The 18355-nt window shown below is 32.7% G+C and overlaps 1 protein-coding gene across 2 annotated transcripts; it reads right to left on the bottom strand.

The window, feature by feature from the left end:
• Positions 1 to 5397: 5397 nt before the first annotated feature.
• LOC105634437 (uncharacterized) lies at positions 5398 to 18048 on the bottom strand. Of its 2 annotated transcripts, XM_089717916.1 has the most exons (18): positions 17804 to 18048; positions 17126 to 17198; positions 16436 to 16479; positions 14474 to 14516; positions 14090 to 14314; positions 13858 to 13974; positions 12977 to 13048; positions 11546 to 11590; positions 11366 to 11445; positions 11158 to 11222; positions 11006 to 11072; positions 10772 to 10885; positions 8918 to 8991; positions 7192 to 7289; positions 7060 to 7116; positions 6874 to 6942; positions 6729 to 6782; positions 5398 to 5813 (listed from the first exon to the last, which is right to left on the bottom strand). In XM_089717916.1, the coding sequence occupies exons 1-18, from the start codon at positions 17905 to 17907 to the stop codon at positions 5745 to 5747; spliced, it is 1470 nt and encodes a 489-aa protein (XP_089574042.1). In that variant the 5' UTR covers positions 17908 to 18048; the 3' UTR covers positions 5398 to 5744. The 2 variants fall into 2 exon arrangements, with proteins under 2 accessions (XP_089574042.1, XP_089574043.1); XM_089717917.1 differs by lacking the exons at positions 14474 to 14516; positions 17804 to 18048.
• Between the last annotated feature and the right edge of the window lie 307 nt (positions 18049 to 18355).

The following is an 18355-nucleotide window of genomic DNA, read 5'->3' as shown; positions in this document are numbered from 1 at the left end:
ATTCTCGGATGGATGTACCTAAAACACGAGGTTTAGGCTAGATCCACTGTCAAAGTTAACAACAGTACCGAAGGGTGATATGGGTAGAAAGTGGTGAGAAGAGAGAAATGTGGCATGAATGCAAAAAAAATCTTAAAAAGAGAAAATAAAGCAATTAAGCACATACGGACGATTAAAGAACTTTCCATCGGCTTTTCTAATCAATTTTATTTAGAAAAAGTAGGCTTTTAGAGTCAATTCCTAATTGCAACCACTTAATTATTAAAAATAATCGGGGATTAGTGGATGCAGAATCCCCAATGAAGTCGCCAATCTGTTTTCGCCCTAATTGGAGATCCCCAAACCCCGAAAGGGACCTTGGAAAACTTCTTTTTGGATTTTTTTTGTTTGTTTATTACTATTGGAAAATGGTGATAAAACCTTTTGGGAATGCGATGCCGATAAATCGGTCTTATAAAATATTTGAGTCGCCACCCATTATTTCGGCAATGGGACCGTTTTCACTTTTATTTCATAAAAGTGACTTCATTTAACCCAATTTTTATTTAAGGCCAATTATTTGAAAAACTGGTCAGGCGCACCGTGTGCGGTTCTAGGGAAGGGAATTGGGTACGTCGGCCCGTTAGAAGCCGACGCCATGAAAATCGGCCTCTTTTTACCTACAATTTCTAATTTATTTTTATTTTAGAAAAGTCAATTTATTTAATTAAACCCAACCCGAAAAAATCGAACCGAGTTCCTATATGGAAAATTAATCAATCGTCCCAAATAGGTTCATTCATTGCATTCATAGCCATTCATAATCACATCCATCATCCACCCATAGCAAAAATAATTAAAAGACCCCCTCTTGCCTTATGGTTAAAGGCGGGCCACAAACCAGATTTTAAAATACAACTTGAACAATATAAATTCAATAAATCCTAAAATCTCAAAATCATAGTAAATTAACTTGTTTGATTTGATTAGAACACAATCTGCCCATTATTGGTCATTTCTTGAATTAAAATTAAATATTTATTTAATGACACGAAATTAAAATAAAATAAAATAAAAAATTATTCTGATACCCTAGAACAGTTGCACATGCAGCTGTTCTATGAAGAACAGTTGCGTGACGGAACTCCTAGTTGCGTGACGCATCTGTTCGTGACCTTATCAAAATTTCCAGATTCATCAATCACTTATTTAAAACATAATATTAAATAAAAAACATAAAAACGAAATAAAAATTACGCACACGAACAGTTCCGTCACGCAGGTGGTCCAGGCAAAGTCAACTTCTTTTGGACATGAACAGTTGCGTCACGCAGGTAGTAGTTGCGTGACGCAGCTGCTCTGGTCCGTAACTACCTTTCAAACTACCCTTTTTACGTGTTCTTTTTTATTAACAGATGTTTAATATTACTTAGAAATGTCCAATGACGGGCAGAATATTACTTAATCAATACCAAACTAACAAAATACTAATAAAACGAGATATTTAATAGGTTAAACAACTAAAAATGAAGAGGAGGGTTTAGATGGTTACCTAACCCTCAGATTAGAGGATTGCATGCGGCTTAAATGATTTAGGAATAGAACTTCACGATCCCAGAAGTGTTTGTTACAAAGTTTTAATAATGAAAACTTTCTTTTCTTTTCTTTTCTCTTTTTTTCTCTTTTTTGTGACTTTTTGTTTTGTATTTCAATCTATTATCTCTAATGGCTTGATCTTCTTCAAAGTAACTCACTGGAGTTCCTGGAGAAAACCCTAGCCGCACTAAGCTCTTAAAATTTCTCTAAGTCCAAAATGCAAAAGTCTCGTTTAAAACACAAAAATGTTGTATTTATATGGGTAGGGCAACAGAACAGAGCTGCGTCACGCAACTAACAGCTGCGTGACGGACCCGAGAGCTACGTGACGCAGCTCACTTTTCGTACAGTTGCCGCGTATCCACACAAACAGTGCAAACCGTTACACGGGCCTGTCCAAGTGATGTCATCCTGGTTAGAGTTGCGTGACGCAACTACTAGTGCCGTCACGCAACTTGTAGCTGTGTGACGCAACCCTAGCGCAGGTCAGACTCCTTGAACCGGTTTAAATCAATTCTTGTTAAAAACGCTTCTGGTTGACCCTGATTCCCTATTCCGCATCCTTATATCCTCATTGGGTTAGGCGGGGGCATAAAAACACGCGTCAACACCTTGAATCTTGACATAAATCTTGATCACTTAAGTCTTGGAGAGAGAGAAAAACAATAGAACAAAAGATGGTATAACAAGGGATGCCTCTACACTGAATGAGTTCTCTCTTTATATAGACTTCTTAGGGAAAACTCCAACTTCGTTTAGGAAATAGAGTCTTTATTCAGTAGGAAATCTCTTGGAGATAAGAGACCGTTTAGGATTTTGATTTCTTCTCAATTAGGACTCTCCCATGCGTCTAAATAGGATTTAAACTTGATTGGCACGTTAGGAAAGTATCTCATGTGGGCCCATACAAGTGGTAGGGAATGTACTGACGTTTTCGGCTCAAAACATAACTTGATTTTCAACATGGGCGTGCCATTGGACACGGGCTGGGCCTGCTGGAGCATGAGTTCTAAGGTGATCGCAGCACGGGCCGTGCTCAGGTGAGCACGCTCTAAGATAAATTTATGGCACGGGCGTGCTGGACCGCACGGTTAGGGCCTGCTAGGCTCTGAGTTACCAGGATGGATGCAGCACGGGCTGTGCTTAGGTGAGCACGCCTTTGAATCAATATCATTATGTGGCACGAGCGTGCCATATAGCATGGCTAGGGCGTGCTGGGTTGCACGGCCAGGGCGTGCCAGCCTCTGAGAGTTTTGCCTACTTTGCTCTTTTCTGTATCAAAATCCTACAAATTTTTCAAGATCAAGTGAGTTATGTTTCAAGAAAGCTTTGAATAAAAACATAATTAAAACTGAATAAAAACTAACTAAAGTGATTAAAACTACTAAAAATCCTAACAAAAACTATATTAAAAATGTTATAAAAATAACACCTATCAGTAGACTCAGCCTTTTTTTCACTTTTAAGAAGTTTAATAATTAGTAAATATTTTATCTTTTATTTTTTAATGCAAGGCTTTGTGTATGAATCTGTTTTTTTCACTTTTAAAAAGTTTAATAATTAGTAAATATTTTATCTTTTATTTTTTAATGCAAGGCTTTGTGTATGAATCTGTACAGAACTTCATCCCTACAAAGTATAAGCCACCTTGAACCCAATCACCGTTACTCTTGGCCAGATCACACTGCTCTTCAACTTGTGCAAGGTTGTATAACGCTGTCAATGAAGTATTAAGTTTTGATGTCTACAGAAATGGTTTTTTGTTCAAGAATTCACTTTATGTACATTAGAAGTTGCAAACAAGTACATTTTTACAAGAATTTATATATATTAGAAGTTGCAAACAAGTACATTTTTACAAGAAATACCAATATCTTAATGAAAGTAAAAGAGTTTAATTAGATGAGTTTTTAATTTATTTTGGTTACCATTTTATTTTTTATTAAGGTTATATATGTGTTTGGTACAATTAAAAATATATTTGGTTATATTATATTAGTTTTTCGAAAGTATAGATTTTAAATTTTAGTATTTTATTTATTTTAACGGACAAAAACAAATGACATCGGATTAAACAATTGAAACATATGAATAATATTATTTTAGTATTTTTATTTTATGATTTAATTTTTATTTGAATAAAATTAAATGGTATGTTTTTACAAAAAAATTATTATTTTCTCAATTTTTAACTTTGAAATAAAAATAATAATTGTAAGCAACTACTATATTTTTTATCAAAAAATGGTACAAGATTATTATAAATTCATCACTGCTCTTTTCAAAAATAAAGTAAGAAACATTATAAAAAAATATGCTAGAGGAATACTTTTTTTACATTGTCTCATATTTCATTACATTATTAACATTACCTCAAATACATTTTTTTTATATCTTGCTTTATTTTTCTAAATTAAGTGTTAGAAATATTAAATCTATTTTGCATTATTACAACTCTATTTAGTTTGTTTGTATAGTTTGTTTCTATAGGTAACATGCGATGAGGTGATCGCTAACCTGCTTTTGTCTTTCTACTTATCTATTATAGACATAAAGTACAGTCTATCAATTTGATAAAACAATATATATGGAAATAGACCGATTTAAAATTTAATGTTCAAAACAAGTCAGTGCACCATAATTCCAAATCCTACTATGAACATATTACATATATTTTCGGTTTAATTCCAATTCTACCATGAACATATATTTACAGTTTATTTCCATACCAATCAATAAGAGAGAATAATTTAATTAGTCATGATATTACATGATATATTTTTAAATAAATAGATATATAAATATGTAGATAATCGGGACTTTAATTTGAATTTTTAAATTTAATATGTTAATTTCAAAATTATGCAAAATATTATTAAGAAAAGAAGGTTATATCAGCCAGAATAAAAACATCTAAGAATGAAGGAACTTCCTCCATAAGCATGAGCTCCTCAAGCATGAGCTTCTCCATACTGGAAGAGAGAGCTTCCTTAGTTGAAAAATCTTTTTTTTTCTCTCTCTTTTCGAAATATCATTCTTTTTTTCTTTTATAAAGTGTATGAATTAAAAAGGAAAAAGACATATTATATGGTTAAATTCTAAAAGGAAAATACATGTTTATTTAATAATATTATTTAATATCTTCACAATAATATTATTTAATATTTTCACACGCGCTAAGCGCGGTTTTACAACTAATAATATAATAATTGTAAAAAGGCCAAACACAGTGCATCATTTCATTTGCAAATAAAACCACCGGACTTGCGCTTTGTTCAGGGAAAATTATGGTTTTATATTTATATTTTACCATAATATACATTGCCTAAGCATTTTTAGAAATACATATTTTTATCTCTATTTTTTTATCCCCTTACACTCTTATAATCTTCCATCAAACTCTTATACTTTTTTATCAATAAATTATTATTTTATCCTATATTTTGTCAAAATTAACTAATTTATCTCTATATTTATTAATTAGTCCCTGTATTTTGCTAAAAATTAACTAATTTGCTCATGTATTTAACGGAAAAATAAAAAAATTAACAGAAAGGTATAACAATGCAGACAAAAAAAAAAAGACAAAACTATATATTTCTAAAAATGCAAGGGGCAAAGTCATGCATTTTGACAAAATACAATGATAAAATAATAATAATTTTCCCACTCATGTAAAACCTTCATTTGAAGTTAACATAGAAAACACCCAGATAATAGATAAACTTTACAAGCAGGGTCTGCTTCAGATAGATTTTAGCACAAAAACTGGAAAACATCATAATCCTATTTATGTACCTTAAAAAAATAAAAAATAAAAAATAAAAAATAAAAAATTGAACATTTCATTGAAATGAAAACTTGTGACATTGACATATAATTAGTTCTAACTTTCCTCGGCTCATATAGTTCGTATAAAGTGCTCAGTCGCTTCTCAATACAAAATACATTGTTCATGGAAAAACAATAATGATATACTCAGAACTTGAAAGAAAACGCAATTAGTAGAACAAAGGTATCTGCACCTGCCGGCTGCTACTAATTTGATATATAAGCCAATTAGCACCCCACCAGCCAACCCTACACAGGCATATGATTATCCGGAACTAAACCTTAATAAATATGTTTGAGAAAAAACATTTGAATCCACATAATACAAGAGCAAGTGACTATGTAGTATGCTTCCCTGCTGCCACAGTAATCTTTCTCATAGTCCAAAATGCAGCAAAGTATCGGTTCTGCAAAAAGGATCAACATTACAGACTGCTGAAGCAAATATTAAAACCAAAGAAGCAAAAAGTTAATAGCTGGAACTAGAAAAATCAGATTAAGCCAGCCTAGGTTATTTAGGGCTCTAATTCGGCTAGCCTAATATAATGAGATCTAGTAGCTTAGGAGAACTGGAGATGAAGAGCATATTAATTGGGGCTGCAAATGAATCTAACCGAGTTTTGGCTAAATCAAGATCAGCTTGTTTATTAAGTAAGCTCTTAAATCAAGGCTCAGGCGTAGCCCATTAACTAAATGAGCCAAGCCGGGCCAAGTACAATCTGACTCTCACAAGCAAAATCAAGCTATTTTTTTGTTCAAAAATATTAAATAATAAATAAATCATTCATATAATTATTTTAAAAGCTGAAATATTTTAGCTTTAGAATCTCAAAACAATAATGATTTGTATGATAAAATGCAGAAATACTTAACATGATGTTGTGGATATAATTAAAATTGCATACGAGCTTGATCACAAACTTAAATGAGCCAAGCTTTGCATAGTTTAGCCCATTTATTAGATGAGCTTGAAAATCAAACTTCACCTCAAGCTTATTTTAACTCGACGAGTTTTTATTGAGTTGAGTCTTTAGCAACTAACAAGCGGCTTGACTTATTTACAGCCCTAACAATAAATGGCGGACTGTGTGATAACTTGTTTGCAGCAGTATAAACAAAAAGCTGCAAATTGACATAGGCCTTCCAGGTCTACTTGAACCATCTCTAATTGTGACATTGGAACACATAAAGATACAAATACAATATGCAGATGACATTTTCAAGGAGCCACTCAGAATTACTGTCAGTTTCTATTACAAATTCAACATGTTCAAGAAAACTCTAATGTGCAAATTCACTGTGCCACATTATGAGAGGCTTACTTGCATCATTGATCGAGGATTTGTAGTGTAAGTCGTCTCTATCGTGCTTTCCTTCTGCAGTAGTCCATTAATAAGTCAGTTTCACAACTTAAAGGTTCACGTGTCAAACATGCAAAGACGACAGAAAATATGGAATTGGGATTACCTCCAACTGAAACCCATAGTGTAGAGCAACCCTCTTTACATCTTCCAAACTCAATTCAATGGACATCTCCTAAATTTTTCCAAAAAAAAAAAATATAAGACAATCAAGAGGAACAAGCAATAAAAAATCAGTGCTAATATATAATGAGGAGAGGCCAAGTAAGAATATCAGAGAAATTAAGCTTACATCTTGCCCATACATATCTGCAAAATGATACAATAAGGGTCCCAGATTTATCCAAACCTGTCAATGGATTAAATTCATCGAGTTAATTCAAGAAAAAAAAATATATCAATACAAAGTGATACAAAAACTTACTCCACCATCTTTCAAAATCCTTGATATAATTTCTATATACTCGATAATGTTGTGTGCCGTATCAATAAAAAAACAAGTCACAACTGCATCCCAAACTCCTGCATGCAACAAAAAGTACCTCCATAAGATTTTCATTACAATGTATGCAGCCAAGCTGAGACTCAAGAACAGCTCCACATAAAAGAATGTTTTAGGCACAGAACTGATGCATTGAAAAAATGCTTGTATATCTTAAACCAGCAATTATATAACATATTTTTTCAGATCAGCACTGATTTCAAAATACAAGTGCCACTTAAAATAGGAGTATACAGATGATAAACTGCCCAGATGAACCATTATTCAGAGGTGTAACAACCATTACAGGATGCACATGCTGAAGAGGAAAAAGAGATAGGATGCAGGTGGAAGGCAGATAGCTATGTGCCACAGTTTTCATGTTCTTTTAAAACTCTAATACCTACAGCCTTCTTATAAAATTAAACTTGGGCTGTCAACCAACATAAAAAAAAAAGGCTGTACCTCCTCCAAGTTTGTATTCAAGTCCCTTATCTGATATTTTTTTCATATCTATAATTTTCAACACTCACGCACGCGTATAGAACAAACCATATACATCAAATAATGAACTTTACACAGAATTATTAAAATTAATATCAATTTTTTAGCTTAAATATACTCTTAATGGTGTCTGATCATCTAGATAATCTAATAATAAAAGTGTGCCTACTTCAAGCATATTTATTGCAAGATAATGTGTCAAATAGTCCAGATAACTTTATGTATAAATTACATAATTGTGTATTATTCCCAAAATTCTAACTATTTCAAATAAGTAATGCATCTAGATTTCAAATAAGTCATGCATTTATTTAAACCAATACTTCTTTTTGGTGTTAATGGTATCAATATATTGTCTATTTAATTAAATTCTTGTTTAGATATTGATTTGAGGCCTTTTGCTGTTTCTTCTTTTAATTTTCTTTTTTAAGAGAAAGTTCAAAGTAGCATTCGCCAGTACTCTATACTGCTATTTAAAACCAAGGGGAGGACTAATTTCAAATTCTTCTCAGAATCCCATTTCATTTAGGTAGCATTCCATAGAATGAAGAACTGTGCCTGACAAAAGATGTAGATACACTAAACAAGGCACAATATGCCTTGAAGTGCACCAAATTTTCACTGAAAGCTATTTGGTGAGAATAGCCTAATTAACATTAAACTAACAGGGAAATGGAGAAAATAACAAAAAGATTCCTAACTCCAAGAAACCTATAGATTTATCCAGTGAAACAACACAAGCTCGTTTTAAGTGAAACAAATAACAACAAAAGAAGCAGCTGAACTTCTTTTCATCGGATGATTTACTACCATCATTCAACATTTAACTCCTTAGATTATCTATCCAATATCAACACGTACTGTGTTTACAAAGCCATGCACACCATGAACATTTAAGTAGCAATAATCTATATAATAAATAAACAGTGGAAAAGGATTATATTATCCATCAAATTTTGTTGTGATACTTAAGTATTATGGAGTTCAAAAGTCACTCCTCCCCAAATCCATAATTCAAACATATTAGAAGCTAGAACAGCCATGTCTTCAAGAGCATGCTGAATTTTAAAATCACATTATCTCCAACTGCCTCAAGTTTTGACATTTATTAGTAGCATATTTATTAAGAAACAAAATTAAAATGCAATCATTTTAATTCCCCTACCTAATTGACTCGGATCACTGTACACTTCAACAAAGTCACCACCACACATTGAAAAACCTTCAGTTATCCCTGCACTGCTTGCAAGAAAATTCAACAATCATTTAAAAATAACAATAAACAAATAGCAGTTCTCGAAATACAAAGCAAATGCATCAGTTAAATATCTTTCCATTAGCTAAACCTTGTTGTCATTCTTCAATTAGGTAGCAGGCATAAAGATTCTTGAATATCAATTATATTGTACAAAAGAAAACAAATGTGTGTCTGAACCCAACACATTTCTTTGCCTAATAAAATTTCTGAGGGTGAAAATTTGAAAGAAAATTGACACAGTGGTCCCATATCATCCTATAATCATAGATTATATGAGAGACAATAGAGAGAAGAAAGCTTCTTGACTAGCACAAGGATAACTAAAAAACAATGGTTATCACATTCTTGTTTTAAGATCAGACAGAACATCAGCATTTTGAAGGTTCAGAATTTAATATGAAATATATTAAACCAATTCAAATGTGATAGATGTCCAAACAGGCCTAGCAACAATGGAACATTGGAATAGGAGGGGAGAAAAAAGGGAAATTCCAACATGCAATGAGACTATCATAGTTTAGCAGGAAGAAATCCTAGGACTCCAGAAATTAGATCCTTTTCATGAAACGTGACAGACCTAAATTCACGATTTGTTCACAGCCTCAACAATCTAAATTTTCTTTTCTCTCACTCTAGAAAGCTCCAATTCAAAAAAAAAAAAAAATCCTTAAAGACCATAAAATTCATGAATCACTTAAGATTTGCCTACCATAAAAGTACTCGTAAAAATGGATTTCTGAACCTGTTCTACATCAGTTTGTGTGTGTTTGCAAGTTACACATTTGTTACGTGATTTATAACTTTTTGTAGAATCCATTTTCCATAAATTTGACTATGTGATTAATAACTTATCTATGTAGATTATATGTCAAATTTTGAATCAATCAAATATGTCCATATAGATAAGTATTCCACTATAATACAACATCTTATTCATAGGCATCTTTAATCAGAAGTTCAATTTCAAAAGTTTTTTAAGGAAAAGCCTAGAAAAAATCAAATGGACTTCAAATTAGCGTGCACAATCTACCTAACTGAACAATAAATCCAACAATCCATTTTTGAAATAGTGAATCATAAAACATAAGTGATAGGACTATAAAAATCATTTGCACATCCTTAAGTTGATCCTTTCCCACACTCTGAGAAGCAAATTTATTTCTTGTTCCTCTCTTTCTACTTCCAAATGCATTGAGAAGGGCAATAAGAAAAGATGTACAATATTTCAAGCATACTTGATACCACACACTTCCATAACTTAGGAAAGGCAAACTTAAGTTTTCACAAACCCAATCTTCCCCTGCAAGTAGTACTCCACCATGAATGCAGAAATTGAACCTCTGTTTAAAAGGCAAATCTTTAACATTACAAATACCTTTCCAGAAAATAATCAGAAACAATAATGCTTGTTCTTGTTATAGACCAACCACAAAATAAAAACTTCTGTGATGAATGATTAAGAACAACCCATAGAGATCTCTTCCATTTCAGATAACCACTCAGCCTCAAGGCAAAGGGGTAAAATTCATAATAACATGAGAATTGGAATGAGGCACTCAGACTAGCCAATCTTTCAAAAGTTTGAAAGATTTCTAGCTAAATTTACATAGCAAAGTGTCATCGAGTATCCTTGTCCAACATTGGATCTGTATCAGGTACTCGAGAGTAAAGCGAGTAAAGTAAAGCATTGTTGTAACTTGTAATTATGACCTGCAAAGCTTCCACTGAAAAAGAAAGAAACGTGAACAACAATATGAATACCTTGCTGGATGAATATCAGGTATTGAAACAGGACGAAGTTGGTCACTTTCTGAAAGTGAATTGCAATTGCTATGAATCCATGGATATATAGCCCACTCTCCAGCTGTCTGAGTGCTAATAACATTAAACCACCCAATATAGAAGCAATGTTAACTCTTTTACAGATTAACTCATTTATTGCTAAAAAACACATAAGCAAGCATGATTAGAAAACAATTGTCAAAATGTTCTTACTGATTAAGAATAAAACTGGAGCATATCATCATGTAGTAGGAAAATTCATTTCCCTGGCTTACAAAACCTGTTAAATGACATAAGAAAAGCTAAGAGCAAAATGAAGTGGTGGAAAAGTAAAAAATTTTGACAACTCAGCATCTAATACATACCCAAACATGAAATCTCCAAGGCCAGCCGCCCAAGACCAGCACCAGGAACTAAACATGTAGGAGGACTGTTTCAATAGAACTATGGTTATAGCCATAATAGATCAAATTACAATTTCCATGAGAAAATGAAACAGAATTCTTAACGGTAATTACAGTCATCAAAAGAACTATCCTAAAACAAGAAACACAATTGAGGAAGATCACACACCTGTCCTTGCTGCGGTTAGGAAATAAAGAATCAAGCTCATTAAGAATAGGTTTGTAGCACTGGTTGCGTTCATTTTGTCCCTGGATCAAGATTCAAAACAATGGCAACACATTAATGTCAGCTGAATCTCTAGATATCAGAGACAAGAAATTAGACAGCTAAAATCAATGAAGTCATAACCTCTTCTGCCCAGTCTCTTACTATATTCCTTATTATACATCGGACCTGTCAAAAAGGCCAAAAAGGAAAAATTAACTCATAATCATACACGTTAAGGAGAATCTATCCAATTGCATATTTCTGGAGAGAGAAGAAGAAGAAGGTTACAGTCATTATCCAACCAGTTAAATTTGAAAATTTAGATTAATCATACGTGCTAGAATCTATCTAATGGCATATTCTGTCCATTGTCCTGGCACGTGGAATAGGAACATGGTCCATTGATTGATGCCTTCACATAAATCTTAACAAGGGCATGGTTTAGGTGTATTCATATTACAACAGGCTGGCTGATGACTGGATGGCTTTCCACTTCCTTTCGTTTCCACATAATGGATTCTAGTTCCTTCGAGGGTCAAGTCAGGAATTATTGAATGAGTTGGTTACCAACACAAAATGCCTAACGTTAAAATTGATTGCTGCTACCAAATGATTGGGATTAAGGGTTAGTTGACCTAAGTTGCTACCACCAAATGCTAGTGTACTTAGATTTTAGTACTCAAATATCTTCCAGTAATACGATTCCAGTTCATAGCTAACTTTTAAACATCACTGGTCTTTATGAAATAAGTTATGATTGCTAAAAAATTTAAATACATCAGCGAAAGAATCTCATGATGATTGGAATTCAAACAATATAATAATTGTGCCTTCCTCAGTAAGATAAAATCTACATTCCACATTTGGAAACAAAAATTACTTGTCCATAATCCATTTTAATCAACTTTCACTAACAAACCACATCTTTCCCATCAAGATTATACAGTTTCACCTTCTTCCATTAAGAAACCCAAAGATATACCAATTATAGGAGCTAACGGGTTGACCTCACATGCATACCTAGAGAATTTGTAATCATTGGGGAAAATGCCAAGTACCACCACTCAAAATGCTGCTAGAAAATAACCAACTTACAAGGAAAGATAAGCTTTAAACAAGTTACAACAGGGTAAACTTTTGTCAATGGCTAACTCCAACACCTTGCAATAGTATCTGGAGTATAGAAACTCCAGCCCCTAATAAATTCTTTTTTCATCCCAACACATAATAACTTGCAAATACATTTATGCATTCCAATTTGATATATGAACCAATATCCCAACTATATACGACACATAAATAATAGCAATAGTAACGTATTATTAGCTAAACATCCTCATTAGTCATGTGTCCATCTTAATTCTCCCCAATTATCTTTTATTCTCAACATTTATTCAGAACCCAAATTTGCACGTATGACATCAAAACAGCAGAATATAAAATAAGATAAACTTAGGAAGTACAAGAAATTTGAATTAAAGCAAAAAGTTCTAATAATTTGTTCATAATTGCACCAATGAACAAATATAGAGGCTTTTAAAATTAGTTTCAGAGACAAGATAAACAACATACCTTATCAACATCAACCAATGGAACATTCAACCGAAGTGATGGATCCAGCCAATCATGGTGTGACAAGGAAACCTAAATGATGGCATATGAGAGTATACTTTTTAGTATATAATCTATAAGGTGTTAAAACAACAATGTCATGCTTGATGCTGAAAAAAATCTTGAAATTGAAGAAAACTACTAATCATGATAAAAAAAACAAAGAATACAAATTAGGGGCATTTCTGCATTGTCAACTCTTTACCAACAGGGTCCACATCCTGATTCGGAATTCCCAACAATTGATTGAAAAAGCTAACCTGTTTGCCAGGCGACACAGTTGCTTAAGCCACCTTTCTTTTATTCTTTTGAATCATTTTCCATTTATAATTACAGCAGGAAAAATATTCAAGTGACCTAGGAATTGATGCATATGTATTGTATTCATAGAAAATTTGCAACAATGTAAATAGCTCCTCCGCTTGCAAAAGGCAAATACGTAAAGGTTCAGGTCTGAAATTAGGCAAGAGAAATATGAGATATGTAGTTAAGCTGTCAATGATGACAAGTATATTCATGATATCTAATCAATCCATGCCAAGAATGTCTAGAGCATCTTTAGCTTCTCTCATTTCCCTTCCCATAGCAGACAGATCCATTGCAAGGTTGATTTTAGGTTCTTAAATCCAACTGAGATAGGTGAGTGAGAGATGCATGGCGAATTTGAATTTGAAGTTCACAAATGCAGTGTCTAATCACTAATGGATCAATTATCAAACTTGTTAATATGCAGGGTCAAATGAATCAATTAATTTATAAACCATGCACTGAATTTCCACTTATGATGCTCAACAGACTCTTTTCAATGAAATAATAAGATGCAATAAACTAAATGACGTTACATTTCCATTGGAATCTGTGCAATCATTTTGAACACCTTCAACTGTCACTTTGTTGTTTTGCAAGCTTTCAGGATGGCTCTCTGTAGCAGGCTCACAGCAACCTTCAATTTGCACCTCCTGTTGTTATCTACAGAGGTCAAACTTCTAAATGAAAAGGACATAAATGGAACCAACCAGAAATTGCAATTTCAATAGTCATTTTTTCAAAATTCCACATTGCTGTCTCAGAGACCTCATTGTTAGTCGGCCTATCTGATGATCTGCATAATGTGTCACTTCGTTGTCCTGAAGAGTCTCCACCGGGTTCGGAACAGCTTATTCTTCCAGTGGCTATGGTAGACCGGCAGGAGCAGCAATTCTCCTCACCAGAGAAGAGATGATCATTTGATGCATGTTCAAAATGTGATTCCTCACAACCATCCATGTCTTGGCTCATATCCAAGGGAGGTTCAAACGCCTAAATGATGAATTATCAATTACAATTTCCAAAGTATAACTTATATGAAAATAACAATTAAAAAAGAAAACAATCCAGGGAAGGGAGGGGGAGGTAGAGGTGGAGGAGAAAAGAATAGAAGAGGCATTTGCCAGAGAAGAAAATGGAGCTCAAACTCACCTGAAGCATGTTATATATAAAGTAAGAGTTCATAGAAATACACCTGCAGGGTTAAAGCATAATTATTTATATTCTTTCATGTGGTCTAACCAGTAATGCATTTTCAAGCATGTTAAAAGGCTATGCTTCTAAGTTGCAATTGTATCAGAATCTCGTGTGTGCATATAAATTAGGATAAGCATGGTGTAGAAGCCTCTTAGGCAATCACATAGATCCAATGTAATCAAAGAGCAAGACACGAGAGAGGAGGAACAAAAATATCAGAGCAATGGACAAGTCACTGGAGCAGTGGAACCCCTGCTATTATTAATATACAACCACAGCATAAATCATTGAATCTACGTACAGAAGCACTATGCAAATTGGGGAAACATTTAGTTGCTAGTCAATCAACACACTTTCTTCCGCAACACTTTTAAAATATCCAAATCAATTCCTAAGTTTTGGAACTGATTTTCGTGATTTATGATTAATGCCACTCAAATAATCATGAAAATGACAAAATCAATACTAAACCCCACATCAACTTTCTTCTCACGTGTGGCCTAACAGAAAATGATATACCAATACTTCATTATCACCGTAAAACAATTCATTTCTGGAAATATTTTCCAAAGAACTCATTTTCTATTGCTTGGATGCAATATTGAAAATTAATTAGAATATTAAAAATTTTAGTTTATAAGACTAAAAATAATTTTAGAATTATAAAAACTTCATTTTTTCAGATTTATTATTAAATATGAGAAAGAATACATCAAACTGGTATATTATGATGCTCACCAGTGGCTGTTGGTTGATGGTGGCTGACAATGGCGACTATTGGTGGTCAATGAATTAATGACTATGCATTCATGTATTCTCTTTCATTATCATAACTTTGTCAAAGTTTGGAAAATGATTTCCTCTCTTGAGAAGGGAAGGTCATTTTCCTTGGTTTTCCCTTTGACTAGGAAAATATTTTCTGTTGACTAATTTTATTAAGTGTACCAAATATCAAAAAGAATCTGGAAAATGTTTCCCAGGAAAATATTGTCCAGACCCAATGTTGGTTTGTTTGGATTATAACTCCATAGATATCAAGTTTAGATAGAAAGTTTAAGCAGGACAACACTGGTTGGTTGGTATTGCTGCTAAAATAATCTGCAAAGTGAAAAATTCTTTTGTTGTTCAATTGTGGAAAAGCTTGGGCCGTTTTCTGAAAGGTTTCAAAACACACAGTTAACTAGAGTCCACCACTCATGGTTTCTGATTCAAATATGCATGAGCAGATTTTTTTTCCCCCTACCATGCTATCGCTCTGACAAGTTACAGGCACCATTCTGGCACAACAAGAACCACACCTCGGATGTGGCCATTTCCCCAATTTTGTGTATCTCATGCCATAACAAACTAAATTAAGTAACATATAGAGAATAAAGGCAAAAATGAATATGGAAAAGAAAATGGAAACATAAACAGAAAACTGCACACTGCAACTAGTCTCCTTGTATTCGTCAGCAACTTGTAAGACTTTTTTTTTTTTTTTTTTTTGAGTCAAACCTGAGTCCTCAAAAAAGAAGATTCAGTGCATAGGGTCAGCAGCACAAACTAAAATTAATAGAAGCAGTGATTAGTCCAAATTGAACCAAGCCAAATTTGGCTTGAGTAAAAATATCCCTCAATCGTACAAACTCAACTTTTCTTTTTGTACAAGATACTAGATTGGAATTAACCAACAAAATACAAACTTACATTCACTTCCTTCAAGCAAATCCAATTTGGATACGCTGTTTTCCTTTAAAAAATATTATGTAAGGTTTAGGACAGCTCTATTTGGAACATTTTCCAACTAATTTTGTTGGGTAAAAATTTTGACTTCTTAAGTATATCTACTTTACATAGGTTAAATAAATCATGCTAAGTTTTGCCAAGTCCAAAAGTCATGAGCATTCAACTATAAAACATTGAGAAGAAAATTACCTTCTTAGCTTTTGAAACTTCAAAGGATAGTGGGATACTAAAGCCTGAAAAACACGGTAAATGGAGTAAATGCAAAATATTACACAAAGGGGAAAGAAAACCTTAAAGAAGAGATAGTAAATAATTTTTTTTAAAAAAAATTGTCCTTATTTCCAAGCATAGAATGTTGTTAAAGCAGCCAGTAGCATATTGTTATGCATGGTGATAGTAGACATCACAAACACTAGGCACAGTTACAAAAGTGAAATACTTCAGACATAAATGATATGCATATTGCTCAAAACAACAACAACAACTAAAGCTTGGTTCCAAAATAGCTGAGGTCAGCTATATGATTTCTTTATTTTCAATATTTGCTGATCAAATTAATATCAATGCAAAACAAAGTATAAATCAGAAAAAAATTTTGAAGTACTTTTGGTGGAAAAAAATTTTTGAAGCACCATACACCTCAGAAAATCAACCCAAAGATTACTATAGGTCAATTTTTTGCCAAATTAATCTAATGGCCAAAGAAAAATTTGTCTGAGGTCGATTTTCATACCATTTTAATAATACCTCAAGTTATCTATTGACCTGATAACATGAATCCATGATATATTGCGTTTTGATACATCGAGATATCATGATTCTAACATCTTTAGGTTTCCATTTGTAACATAAACGAGTTAGACAAGTAATGGATAATACCTTGTGGATAGGTGGAAGCTTTTTAAAAGATCTCTCATATCGTTTTACATCTTCTTCTGCAGCATCTGGATAGCTGCATCAAAAAAAAAAAAAAAAAAAAAAAAAAAAAAAAAAAAAATCCAATCGGAAGACATTATAAATATTTTTGACAGGCTCAGAAAAACAAGTGAAAATATCTTAGACCACTAACCAAAATACTAATGAAAATTTTGAAGGAAATGAAAATATCTTTGAAATAGCACTTTTAAACCCTCTGCTCCACATGATAACTTTTTAAGAAAATGTAGCATCTTCTTTAGCTTTGCAAATAGAATTAGTTAAAAATATAAATAAACAGAAAAATCTGCCATTGACATCGAAACCTCCAATTCAATTTTGAATTTACTTCAAACAAAGGATAAATTATTTTTCCTCCATTGACATTTCTCAAATGCCAAACAAAAGTCCAAACTACTAAAATACAGAAAAAAAAAAAAAAAAGAATTGAACTAAGTAAGTTGAATACCATATTCCAATGATTTTAATTTCAACAAAGGTGTCATAAATTCAAATGGAAAGAGAAGTACAAGAGTAGAACAGTGCAAGATTAACAGAATTGAACTCTCAATTAACAACTACGTTTGTTTGCCTAAAAAATAAATTGAATAACAAAACAGATAATAATGGCGAGGGAGATACTTGAGATAGGCGCTGATAATACGCCTGAGGGATTTGACTTCGAGAACCTCTTCCATCTTCCTCCGACGAAGTCGTTCTTCGTCTTCCTCTTCTACTGGATGCATCTCTCTGCAACAGATGTTTACAGCTGAACTAAACCCTGTACTTGCCTACTCGGTGTCCTATCTAAGAACTGAAATCTGGAGAAAGAGGCGAAGGGATGTTAAGGCTAAGGTTAAGGTTGCGTTTGAGGGTGAATTACATTGAAATAGATAAACTAAAATTTATATTTTCAAAAATTAATTTAATAGCTTTTTTTTTTTTTGAAATAATAGCTTTTTATTTTTAATTTCGGCTGTCCTCCATTGTAATTTTTTATTAATTAATTAAAAAAAGTAACAATTTATTCTTAAAATAATTTATATACTATTAAAATAATTATAAATTTAAAAAAAAATATCGCTAGAAGGTCAAGAGAACTAAAAAACCATTGAAAAGACGAAAGATCATACCTAATATTTTCATTACATAAAATTTTTGTCTTGTTTCTCTTTCTCTATGGGGTCCTTGTTA

The sequence above is a fragment of the Jatropha curcas genome, chromosome 2, assembly GCF_041381405.1.
Source record: "Jatropha curcas cultivar XTBG-Jc1 chromosome 2, XTBG_Jcur_1.0, whole genome shotgun sequence".
Taxonomy (NCBI): Eukaryota; Viridiplantae; Streptophyta; class Magnoliopsida; order Malpighiales; family Euphorbiaceae; genus Jatropha; species Jatropha curcas.
The sequence above is the reverse complement of the archived record's forward strand: the minus strand, read 5'-3'. Positions and strand labels throughout refer to the sequence as shown.